At 39.6% G+C, this 13,295-nt stretch overlaps 1 protein-coding gene across 1 annotated transcript in view; it reads left to right on the forward strand.

Annotated features, from left to right (window-relative positions):
- The window catches only part of VPS13A (vacuolar protein sorting 13 homolog A), a 290,475-nt gene that overhangs the window by 55,719 nt on the left and 221,461 nt on the right, over positions 1 to 13,295 (forward strand). Inside the window, exons 8-12 of the mRNA XM_089691099.1 lie at positions 2,691 to 2,750; positions 5,783 to 5,863; positions 6,681 to 6,738; positions 9,450 to 9,577; positions 10,680 to 10,786. Coding sequence (XP_089547225.1) covers positions 2,691 to 2,750; positions 5,783 to 5,863; positions 6,681 to 6,738; positions 9,450 to 9,577; positions 10,680 to 10,786 — 434 coding nt within the window. The remainder of the gene's footprint in view (positions 1 to 2,690; positions 2,751 to 5,782; positions 5,864 to 6,680; positions 6,739 to 9,449; positions 9,578 to 10,679; positions 10,787 to 13,295) is intronic.

Here is a 13,295-nt window from a genome sequence, read left to right on the forward strand (position 1 = left end):
TGCATTTGTTTTAGTGCTGCACTTTCTTTTTAAGTGAGATTAGAAGCTGATTGGCTACAATGCACAGCTGCACCAAAGTTTGAGTGCTCCAGTTTTAGTAAATCTACCCCACTGTGCTTTATCTCTCACTGTTACTTACTACCTCTCTTTTACATGCAGTGTATTATTTGTCTCTCTGTTACATGTAGTATTTCATGCCTCTTTCTGTATTGTATGCACTTTCTCATGTCCTTATATTAAGAAGCAGTTCATACATGAATTAGTTTAGCAACCAACCCTGAAATATAAAAAGAGAATTATAGAAGGATCTATATTACATTTCTTTTTCTCAGTCCAGGTCTTAAGATACGTGTTCTCTAAACTGTAGCAAGACTTACACAGGAATTAGCAGTCTTTGATACCCAGTGAATACATAAATGTTGTGTGGTATAAAAATAGTCATCTTTGGCTCCTGCATTTAAAAATATTTAATAAATCCAATATACAGGAAAAATGCCTTGCTTGTTCTCTATCATTTTCTGTAGTTACAATGCAGACACAGCTGGCCTAAATGTAAACTCAGAAATGTTTACACAAGGGGTCCTCAGACTACGGCCTGCGGGCCACATGCGGCCTGCCGAGGACATTTATCCGGCCCACCGGGCAGGGGCGTATCTGCCACGAGGCAAGGGACTAGGGTTTGGCAAGTCGGGAGAGCTCGGCAGGGCTCGGGCGGGAGGCAGGAGGGCGGGATCAGCAATTCTAGAACAGGGGAAGGTGGGCTCGGCTTATGAACCTGCACCAGTCACCTGGCCTCTCTGCAGCCAGCCGGCCATCTATTCTGATCAGTGCATGAAACCGTCACGGCCGGAGGGCGGAGCCTAGAGTTGACCATGAAGAGGGGGAGCAAAAGAGGAGAGTCCATAGCTGCATGTCGGGTATCACGGCCACGGACCCTAGATAAGTGCAATAGATGATCGATCTCCTCCCTCTCTCTTTCCCCCCTTTCTCCTCTCTCCCTCCTCTCTCTCTCCCCCCTTCCTCTCTCTCTTCCCCCTCCTCTCTGTCCCCCCTCCTCTCTCCCCCCTCCTCTCTCTCTCCCTCCTCCTCTCTCCCCCTCTCTCCCCCTCTCTCCCCCTCCTCTCTCTCCCCCTCTCCTCTCACCCCCCCCCCTCCTCTCACTCTCCCCTCCTCTCTCTCCCCCCCTTCCCCCCCTCTCTTCCTACCCCCCTCTCTCCCTCCCCCTATACCCCCCCTCTCTCCCTCCCCCTCCTCTCTCTCTCCCCCTCCTCTCTCTCTCCCCCCTCCTCTCTCTCTCCCCCCTCCTCTCCCCCCCTCTCTCTCTCCCCTCCTTATATCTCTCCCCCCCCCCTCTCTCTCTCTCTTTACATTGTACACAGATCTGACCCAACAAGCTTCTCCTGCATTTACTGTATATTTCGCTCCATAAGACACACTTGGGGGGAAATGTCTGTGCATCTTATGAAGCGGCCGGCCCAGTATTCCCGCCGCCGTTTATGTCCGCAGTCTCTGGTCATCTCCTGTACTATGTCTGCAGTCTCTGGTCATCTCCTGTACTATGTCTTCAGTCTCTGGTCATCTCCTGTACTATGTCCGCAGTCTCTGGTCATCTCCTGTACTATGTCCGCAGTCTCTGGTCATCTTCTGTACTGTGTCCGCAGTCTCTGGTCATCTCCTGTACTATGTCCGCAGTCTCTGGTCATCTTCTGTACTGTGTCTGCAGTCTCTGGTCATCTCATGTACTATGTCCGCAGTCTCTGGTCATCTCCTGTACTGTGTCCGCATTTGTTCATAGTTTTTTTTTTTTTTTTAAACTATAGTCTGGCCCTCCAATGTTCTGAGGGACAGTGAACTGGCCCCCTGTTTAAAAAGTTTGAGGACCCCTGGTTTACACTAACCTAACCCTATGATGAGAGCTCTTGAAGCACAGGGAAGTGGAAGGCAGATAAATAGTTTTTTTGCACACCTGATTAAAGACCTGTTAGGCTCCATGCTCATTGGGAGTTTTAATAACGCTGGTAACGTTAGCTGTGTAAAGTCATGTTAAAAACTTAAGTATTCCAGCATTTTCTAGTGGTTTTGCATTAGCGGTTTGGCTCGTTTTTCCACGTTTGCGGTTTTTAGCCTGTTTTAATGAACAAAAAATTTTTTTTGCTCAAAAAACATTCAAAAACACTGGTTTGCCACGTTTTACTGCATTTTTCAGCATTAGAGCGTTTTTACAGCTAAAAAAACTCCTCTAGAAACCCACTAGTTCTGTGTGTTTTTTCCAGCCAAAAAAAACACTGATTACAGTCTATGTGTGCATGGACACACAGGATAACATGCTGGGAGTTACTGGCTGTAGAAATAATGCCAAAAGCAGCTGTAAAAATGTCCAGTGTGCATGAGGACATAATGCTAAAGGACCAAAAATGTTTAAAAAGTACATTGTCCTTTTTTATATGTTGGTTATATTTAATCTTGCTTTATTTTATGTTGTATTTTTAAACTTCAATTTGGGTATAATTTGTGTGTGTGACTGTGCAGAATTGCAAATGTATTTCTTTTGAAATAAGGAAAATCAGAATATTTTTGGGTGACCTAAGGCTTTGCTTTGCATGTATACTGAGGTATATATTTTCAGTATATTTATTTCAAATAAAGATTTACAGAATATTTTTAACTGAAGAATAAACTTTTCTTGACAGACATCTGATAAAAATTGGAATCCATGTCTTCATGATGAATCTGCCAAGTTGTTTTACAAGGTAATGAAACTGACCATTTTTCCCTTTTATGTTTCCTGTTTAAGTCATATTGTAGTGGTGTTTATATTGTCAACTGTGCAGTCATTTTTGAGCCGTTCTTGATGAGACAAGTATGAGGCTAGGTTCACACTAATGCGGTGCGGTACATCGCATGTGATTCCCACAGGAACTGCACCGCATTCCTGTGTAAATCACATGCGATTTGTGTGCAGTGCGATTTTTGTATGGCTTAAATCGCACCACACCTGCACCAAAAAGGTGCAGGAACCTTTTTTTGGGTCCGCACTAGAATCGAATCGCATGGGTATTCACACCTATGCGATCCGATTCTGCACATCGCACCGCATTTTGCGGACCAATTTCGGGGTGTTGTTAACACATACCCACATTGGTTCGCATGAACGGGGTGCGATTCTGATACGGTGCGGAATTCGCAGGTACAGCAGTTCTGGACAGGATGGATAGGTCTATCATGAACCCTCATAGATGCTGCAATTGAATGGTATTCATTAGAACCATGATTTTCCAGTTCATTGCTGCGACCACAATAAATGTTGATTTTGTGACTAGATTTCAATTACTATTTTTGCTATTTTCTTATTAAGGACACTGGACATGCTACACATGGCCAAAAAAAGTAATCAAAGTACGCAGACCATGTGTGTAGCACATCCAGTGTTTCTGTTCCTCTTACATGCCCACCCCCACCCCCACCCCCATGTGAATATAGCCGCTCGAGCAGCTGCTGCTGTCAAATAAAGAACCATTTGACTGGGATGCAAACCAGAGATACAAAATAACATGGTCACTTTTGTATCTACTCTGTTTCATTTATCTTCAGATCAAAGAGACAAGCTTTATCTGTATAATGTTGTCAGTTAAAGCAACCTGGCAAGTGTATTTAAAAAAAAAATTGTATTTATTTACCCCTTATTAACACTTACTTTACCCTTTCTAGTCCTAATTAAGTCTTCCAATTCTCCCTCCCACTATTACTTTCCTTATGATTTTTTTTAAACAACTAATATTTAAACTTTCTTTAACTTTTATTTCCTTTATTTGGTATTTTTTGTGTCTCATTTAAAAGGCCCAAAGTTAAAAAAAAACCAAAAAACACTTTTTTTCATTTGCAAATAACTTTGGATTGCTTTTTACCAGAATCATAAAGTTAGTGTCATTTTAAACAGGACAAATTATAGAATAAAATGTATACTTTTAATCCATAATAAATAAATGTTTTTTTAGTTTTGATATTTTTTTTGCGTAAGAATTGCATTAAAAATGTGTTTTTGCAAAACTGTATCACAAAAAGAAAGCTGTGTTTGTCCTTCGTAAAATACTATGGGGTCTATATATAAAAAAATCACTTTCCGAATTTGTTGACATTTGTGGAATTGCAACGAATAACACCTCTAATTTTTTTAATATGCGTGTATTAGTTTGCCTGTTGCCATTTGGTGCTAAGAGAAAAACAACTATAGGAGCATTCAACCATGAGCATTAACATTCATCAGTAAAGAAAATAGCCTAACACTGTAGGCTAAGAACATTTGACCATAAGAGAAAATAACACGAGGGAGACTTCTGCACTGTTTACAGTCTATGGAGACTCTTTTGCGAACTGTCAATTGGGTGTGCAACCCCCCCCCCCTCTTAAATACCTACCTGAGTCCAGTATTGATCCAGCACTGTACCCGTCTTCAGCAGCACTGTAATATTTCACTGGTTTCACAGAACAGATTGATAGCAGTGGCTGCCATCGCCTGATGCTGTCAATAAAATCCAGTGAAGAGAGAGTGGGTGTGGGGGAAGTGTGGGAGTCACGCTGTGTGTGTCTAAGGGGGGCACAGAGCCTGGCTCAGGAGCAAGCCTGCACGTCTTCCCCCCCTAGCAAGTGATTTGCTACTGTGGCAGACACAGAAGAGGAGGAGACAATAGTGCTGGCGGAAGACCCCAGAAGAGGAGGTTCAGGGCAACTATGTGCAATACCAGTGCACAGAGTAGGTAAGTATACTGATAGCCAGGGGCTATCGAACGACGCGTCTGGGAGATTGACTTCATATACCATCTTTTTTTATTTTAGATAAAAAAAAGCAAGTCTTTAGAATTACTTTAAGGTGGAACCTTGCAGAAAAAAAAACAAGAAAAGCATGAGGTACACCCTCCTGAAAGTCCCTGCCAGACCCCTATCTGTGCATGCATCCTGGGTGGCCATACCAGACCACATGTCCTCTACATCTGACCTATATCGTGAATTGCTTTAGCAAGTTTCTGTTGGAACCAAAAAGCAAAACCAGAGGGCCCGGAAAATATAATTAGAAGCTGTAGGTTTTCCTAATGAAGTAATTTACTGCAATCATAACTGTTATAAACTGGTGCTGAATTAGAAAGAAAGGAATGTAACAAACTAAAAACACAAAATAAAAAATAAACTCCCAGCAGCTTGCAAACATCTGACATGCAAATCCTTTATTTTGAAGTTTTCAGTGTTACAGTGCTTGAAGTGGGACTCACCTCAAAAGTAAATGGCAACTAATCAGACCAACAGAACTCAGGAGTTGTAGGCCAATGTGCACATTTGTGAGAATAATCCAAGTAACTGTAATGCTGCGCCACGAGTGAGACTCCACCAAAATATGAATGGCCATTCACCAGATGGCAGGACTACAGATGGTGATAGGTCAATATAAACTTGTATCTAATAAATCCAGTGTCAGGTTATCCAAAAAATGTGAAATTCAAATAAGTAGTTGTCATGCATTGATTACCCCACTTGGACTAAAATGGTAAAGGATAATCCTCAGATGTCCCCAAAAGAAATAATAAAAAATCCACTGCTACAGATAATATTGAACATCCAGTTTATTAAAACTTTTAACTTCTGGCTTGTTTTAAAACCAAACATTTCAGCTCATATGAATTTGTTGCAAGCGATATGGCAGTGAGTACGCTATAATATTTATATGTCAATGTGTTTAATTTGAATTGTGCTTGAGGATTGATGGTCTTGTTTTTCAAATGTTTAATTCTAGATTGTGCGCCTTGACAATCTGTTTGCCTATTGGAATGTGAAATCTGAGATGTATTACCATCGAAGTTACAATGAAGCTTTGGTATAGTATTTGATTTTTTTTTTTTGGTCATTTTAAAATTTGTTGAAATTGTTGTGATAATTTCAAAAAGGTATGCTATACATTAAAAAAAAAAATGCAACTCCGATTCACAACCTTTTCATTTTATTCAATCCTACTTTTTAAAGTTTGACAAATAGATCTATGTTCTCTATGTTCTCTCTGTTAGTTTTCTGGGTACCTGAGTTTATTATGCAAATAGAAGGGGATGATAAGAATGGCAAAACCTAATCTGCCATAGTTTCTTTCTAGATATGTGTCTTACAGCCTGTGCAGATGGGCTTTGGACTTGTGACTCAGTTTAACATCAGTATAAGATGCTTCTGAGATCATTCCGAATTCATGGATAGGTGGATTTAAACCTGGAGTTCACCTTCTACTGACCTGCATTTAACTCACTTTAAGCGGGTTTTGCAGCCCGATAGACTTGTATGAGAACGTAAAACCCATTTGAAGAGAGCAAAATCTGAAGACATGGGTCCCTATTATCGTTCATTGTCCTCATCAGTGATATTATGTCTACCATGCATCTCTAATTTTGGGCTCTATTGTGCTTGATCTCTGACTGACATTTTTGGCTTAGTGTTGCAGTTTTATCTTTCGCTCAGGAATGTTTTGAAGGATTAAATTGTTTGTTTTTCGATGTATTGGCTATATATTGAAGTGTTTCCATCATGCAGCTTGTATTTTTTATGCATGTATTTACATGCATTTTATTGAAATATAGGTTTTTGAAAGTATGTAGCTGGTCACTTTTTTAAAAGTAACAACTCAAATTAAGCTTCCTTTTCCTTTGCAGGGTGTATTGAAATATGGAGTTGCTTCTAACAACATGATCCCTGAAGGTTATGATTTTGGTATGCTATTTCTAAATATCTACTCTTTTTGGAAATGCAAATGCATTGTTTTATGCCTAAGGCTATATATATTAGTTAGCAGAATTTAGTTGCAATGTTTGCATTCTATTTGCTACTAGACATGTTTGATTAGTTTCAATTTGATTTGTTATTCAGATATAAATTTTTGTTTTTGGAGATTTCGATTTATCAGAATTTCTAAATGGACATAGAATCGAATGGCAATGAATCCGAAACAAGTTCTAACGAAAAAAACAAACAAATGCGTTTGTTTCACTCGGATTTTCAAATTCGTTGTGAATAGCTGGTTGCAAAGAGCGGATGACTGCTGCTTCCTTAACAACCGTGCTGTCCTTACCATGACTCATAAACAAACAAGTGCTGTCATTAAAAAATGTTTTAAAAAAGAGCTTGGAGCTCCCCCTCCAATCCATACTAGGTAATTTCGGGTTTGGTATGGATTTGGTATGGAACCCAATGCCAAAATTAAAAAGAAAAATAGAATGGGTACCCCCCTCAAGGCTGGTATGGATTTTAAGGGGGTTCCCACTCCAAAATTAAAAAAAATTATGTGGGGTCCCTTCCAAAATGCAGCCTAGCAGACTTCCTGAACCATACCAGGCCACATACCATCAATTTGGGGGGTGGTTTGGAGGAAACCCAAATAAACAGCCCCCTGAACGTGATAAGACACTTCACACCCGAGTGATGTGTCACTTGGAGAAACTCTCACCTAATCACAGGTAAGAATGGGATGGGGTCAAGGTAACATCCCCAGGTGACCCCGCCCCCATGTTCACCTGTCATTTGGCGAGTTTCCCTGGACGGGATATGTCATGTTCAGCAAGAGTTTCTTTTGTTTTTTTTTTGTGCAGGTTGGCATTCATAGCGGTTGACGTTGGATCTATTTCAGGGGACATCTTTTGGGGGGGGTTTAAATAAAGGACTTGTCAAAAACTGTGTTTGTGTTCTTATTTACTTTAGACTTTTTTTGGGGAAATGAGTAGGAGTACTATATACCCCATACTCATTCACAAGGGTGGGTATGGGATCTGACCTGATCTCTGGTGAGGATTGGGGGACCCCCACAATTTTTTTTTACATTTTTAACCGCTTGCCCTCCAAAGGATTTACCCCCCTTCCTGACCAGGCCATTTTTTGTGATTCGGCACTGCATTACTTTAACTGACAACTGCAAGTGCAGCATTGCACCCAAATGAAATTTATATCCTTTTTTTCCCACAAACAAAACTTTCTTTCGTTGGTATTTGATTGTCTCTGTGCTTTTTATTTTTTGCGCTATAAACAAAAAATGACTGCAAATTTTGTGAATAAACAATATTTTTGTCTTTTTGCTATAAAACATATCCAGTACAAAAATTTTAAACAATCATATTTCATCATAAATGTAGGCCAAAATGTATTTTTGCTAAAAAAAAAATCCCAATACGTGTAAATGAATTGGTTAACGTAAATATTATAGCATCTACAAATAGTGGTATATATACTGGAATTTTTTTTTTTTTTTACTAGTAATGGTGGTGATCAGTGACTTGTAGCGGGACTGCAGCGGGCATTCTGACACTGGGGGGGAACTGGCTAACTGCCACTGACATCCCAATGACACTAATACAGTGATCAGTGCTAATAAAAAGCACTGACACTGTACTAATGACACTGGGCAGGAAGGGGTTAACATCTGGGGGCACTCAAGGGGTTAACTGTGCACTATTTTACTGTGTGTACTGTGTATGTTTTACTAGGGAAACATGCTGCTTTGTGTTGCTCTGCTATGCAGAGCAATACAAAGCAGCATGTTGGTGCTGACAGGGGAGAGATCTGTGTTGATTACACACAGACCTCTCACCTTTCACTGTTCCTCAGCGATCTTTGGGTGCTGGTTGGGAATCTCTGGCTGGGAATCGGTGATCGACATCTGTAGCCACCAATGGCAGCGCGGGCAGGGCGGGACGCGCTCACGCCCCCTACTTGGAAATGCAAAATCACATATATATATATATAATTTTACGCAGCCCTGCCACCCTATAGCAGTAGTTCTGCTATGGGGCCGCAGGGACCCTGTTAATGCAGGCACCTGTTTATGTACATTATGCTGTCAGTAGGTAATCCCACTGACAGCAGATGAGTCATGGTTGTCAAGGATGCGGCACCTGCCGCAACCAGCTATTTTTTAAAAAGAATTTGAATCTGTTTGTATCGGAAGAATTCAATATTTTCTAATCAAATACTTGAAATGAATGGAGAAGGTACAAATCAACATAACGAATATGACGAAATGAAAATCTTCAATCAACTAATGAAACGAAAAGGGAACAAAACAAAAATTTCAGCTGTGCACATGTTTGTTTGCTACCAGCTCATTCCTAACCCTTGCACAATTGATTGTTTCGGTTGAAGGTCTGCATAGTATATACAGTAACATTAACTGCTTGAAAGAATATATCTTGAGTGTACATTTTATTCTATTATCTTATTTTTGATCAGTAATTACTGATGTTATCTGTGTTACTTGGTTGGTTATTGGAGTCTGTAATTTTTGTAATTATTGCAATGTAGCAATACTAGCCAAAGTGGCAGAAACTTTCTAGCATACCACTGCATTGGAGTTCATTTTACTTCCAGAAACAAGCGTTATTGAGAATGCTGATTTGATATTTCATGTTACATGTTTTTCCTTTTTATTTTTTTAGTCTTCCGTCCAATCTCAGGGAGAGCAAAACTCCGTATGAATCCACGTTCAGAGTTTGACTTCTCTTCACCAAAGATTGATCTTGATGTCAATCTTCAGGACATAGCAATTGAATTTAATAAGCCTCAGGTGAGGAATAAGGGTACTTTCCCAATGGCTGCATGCTGAATCGATCCTTTACCTTTAGTCTGGTGTCCACTGTGTGGCAGCAGTGACGAGTGGTGCATTGCATGGTACAAAACAAGGCATTGCTTGGCATTTAAAAAAAACTTTATTAGAAGTGTACAAAATGTACAGTCCACCGCAGTGCAGCACCATCGGGGGCACCAGAGAAAAATGCAGCACGTCTGCATTTTTCATCACAGCAAATCATACGAACATTGTGGTGTGAACTGGGGCACATAGAAAACAATCATTTTCTAGGTGCCCTAGCAGTGACCTGCATTGTTCCAGTGCAGAAAAACACAGGTCATTATAGCATGTGTATATGAGCCCTAAAATGACTGAGTGCCTATTGACAATAAAAGGTTATAAAGATTCAAGCCAATTCATATACTTACATCCTACACATACAAAATTTGTTTACCCAGAACTAATTTAAGTCACACTGGTGACGTAAATAACCTATTGGCTTATTATGTCTTTTTTTTATTTGTTGATGTGATGCCCCATTACTAGTTCCTGTTAGCACTCATCCTGTAACAAAGGCATCACTTTTTTCTAAGTTCTGTGGTGCTTAGATCTCTATGATATTGTTATACCCTAGCTTTCTTCTAAACAGAGGCTAAGTGAGGCTGTGGAATATTTACCTTTTCTTAAGAAGAGTGGACTCCAGGCTCCATCTGGTGAGGGATTGATCACATAATCTTTGCTAAAGTGGAGGACTACTGTGCAGGTACAGCTGCTACTTGGCTTGATCTACCTTGACATCATTAACCCAAGCCCTTTAGCAGAGGAAAAAGTGAACAATATTGTGGCATTAGTCACATGACTAGCTGCAGACTCTAATTCCATCAAAGAAGTATTTCACTTTGGAAAAAGAAGCAAGATTGTTAAAGTATATATATTTAACACTTATATACAGTGTGTGGCACTGCATTTTATGTACAGATTTTTATGTTCATGCTATCTGGTAGCTATCCGTATTTGAGACACTGGAATAATTTATTTTGTTGAAGGGCTATGTAAAAAAAGAATGTTCGTTGTTAATACATTTTGTTCTAATTTTCAGTACCATAGTGTCATGGAGCTTCTTGAATCTATTGACATGATGTCTAGGAATCTTCCATATCGAAAGTACAGACCAGATGTTCCTGTTCATAATAATGCTAGAAAATGGTATGTTATGTTAGACCTACCCTGATAAATATCATTCTGTTTGTTAGAACTGTACAGTTCCCAGGACACCTGACATTAATCTACTAATGCCTGACAATAATGCACCATAGGTCGTAGCAGTAAAAGGTTATTCCTGCACTTTAGTTTGAGTTCAGCTTAGTTTCTTTGTATTATTAGCAATGTATTAGTTGATTTTCTGGAACTTCTAATGTCCAAGTCATGTAAACCATTGTATTAGAGATTTATAGTGATCATATAATCCTCATTTTTGTATTTGTGTTTCTACAGTATAGCTACTGTATATCTCTAATACATGTTTTTTTCTAGGTAATCATCTGCAGACCAGCTAGAGTATGTTCTGCCTTTTTGCATGTAACAGTATAGAAAGCTGCCCCACTGAATGTCGGGCTTAAATAAATTTGCATTCATATGTAGGTGACCCGTTCATAAGTTGGACTTACACTAGAATTTAGCTTGAAATTTTTCATTTTAAGAACATTTGTAAAATGTTCTAATGGTAATTGGGGTCAAATTGACATTCATTTTTCCACCATAGTGTTGAGAAAATTTGAAACAGCACGATGGAAATTTGTCTTGAATGAACACATTTCTAACTGTGTGTGTGATTTTCGATCAGTAAAGTCCACCTGTATAAACAATAAATGTTAAAATCAAGCCAAATTTTAAAAGGACTTTTGAAAAACATTTGTCAAATTTTCATACACATTTTCATAAGAATGTTTGTACAATTATTCCTTAAGTTTCTCAATCGTTTGTACACAAATGGCTACTGTGAGAAATTAATAAAAAGATAGTGACTGAACTCACAGATGTGTATTGCAGAGTACAAGGACTATAGACTTTACCAGGCTGGAATTCCCTAGGTAATGGGAGGAGGTAAAATGCTGTGACAGCAGGTGGACCAGCCCAAACACACCTGAGCTGAGTGATCCCACACAGTGGCAGATCCGACACAACACAACACACCACCACCAACACAGACACAGATCAGCAGGCTCCAGAAGAGCAGGCTTTGGGATTGTGATGATGTCATCACTCACTGACACATTGCACATGTGATGGATGGCCGGCTGGGTCACACTCACACAGACGTGATACAGCAGAGTCAGACATTACCTTCTTCTGCAGGTGCAGCTCCACCTCTGCTAATCTATGGGAAGAGAAGGGCTGGAACTCCACAGTGATCAGCAGCTGCCAGCCAGCTTGCAGTAAGGGACTGAGTCTGAGAGGAACACTGGAAGGAGCAGCAGCTCAGCTGCCACACTGGCCCAGGCACCCTCCGGCATCTTCCTCTGTCTTTTCTCCCTATACATGTAGCTAGATAGAAGGAGGTGGATAGAGCTTAATCACTTTCAGTCATTTGGAGTTTTCTGAACCAGTTATTATTACAATCTTTTTGGGAAATCCCCTTCCCTCCTAGACATTTTTCTGATAGAAGTATCAGTTTGTCAGGCATGTAATCTGTCAGTCAACTGGCACAAGAATTAAAACAACAGATCCTCAACACTGGAATTATTATTAGGGATGCTCTTGTCCATCTAGGTCTATTTGCCTGACCTAACTGCAGTAAAATGCAAATAAAAAATGGCATTTCTCCCAATTGCAGAGGATTAAAACGCCTCGATAATGTTACTGAGGTAAATTTGTCTTCCTAAATGTGCAACTGCTTACACTGCAGGCCTATTTACATGTTTGGCATTTTCCCAATCTCTTAAATATTTTATGTCAAATCAATTTGGGATGGTGTATTAGTTATTGTAGGTGGTTTTGTTTGATGGACTGTTGTGGAATTGTTGGGCAATGTATTGCTGCTGAGAGACAGTATTTTAGAACTCTGTTGTGCCCCTTTTGGGGGTATTAATTTGACCATAATTCTTTACAGTACAGTTTAGGTACCCTTTGGCTGCCTAGTATACTAGATTTATGTCACAGAAGCCAAATTCTAAAAGCGGAGGGAAAAAGAAGTGTCTTGGTTTAATTTTAGACCTTTAGTACAAGTAACAAAGGCTGATTGTTGTAGATAAAATTAGAATATATATAAAAGAAACAATTAAAATGTTTTTGTGTATGTAGGTATTAAATATTGGGCATGAATATTTTGTATTCTCTTTTCAGCAAACGTGAAGCTTTATGCTGCTTTTCCCATGTTTCCCAGTTTATTTCTCTCCTTTTAGTTACAGAACTTAATAGCACAAGCTAATATTTACATGTGTGGATGACTCATTCATGAGTGTATTTTTTTTGTTTATTTTTTTTTTACAAATCAGTAGATTTGAGTATCAGTATCTACCAGAGTTAATATGGTGCAGGATTCAGTGCCTGTAATGGTGCAAGACTAGGGTGACTATAGTGTATGCAGAATTGGTCCGTTTATTGTTAGTGATTCGTTTAAGGCTAAGTCTAGAGATAGAGTTAGGTATTAGGGGAATTGGTAAGCTTCTATGAATAAGGTGCATTTGTAGGGTATTAGTTGTTGGGGGAAGTGGGT

This window comes from Staurois parvus, unplaced genomic scaffold (genome assembly GCF_062004578.1).
Source record: "Staurois parvus isolate SC_StPar_1 unplaced genomic scaffold, SC_StPar_1.0 ptg000549l, whole genome shotgun sequence".
NCBI lineage: Eukaryota > Metazoa > Chordata > Amphibia > Anura > Ranidae > Staurois > Staurois parvus.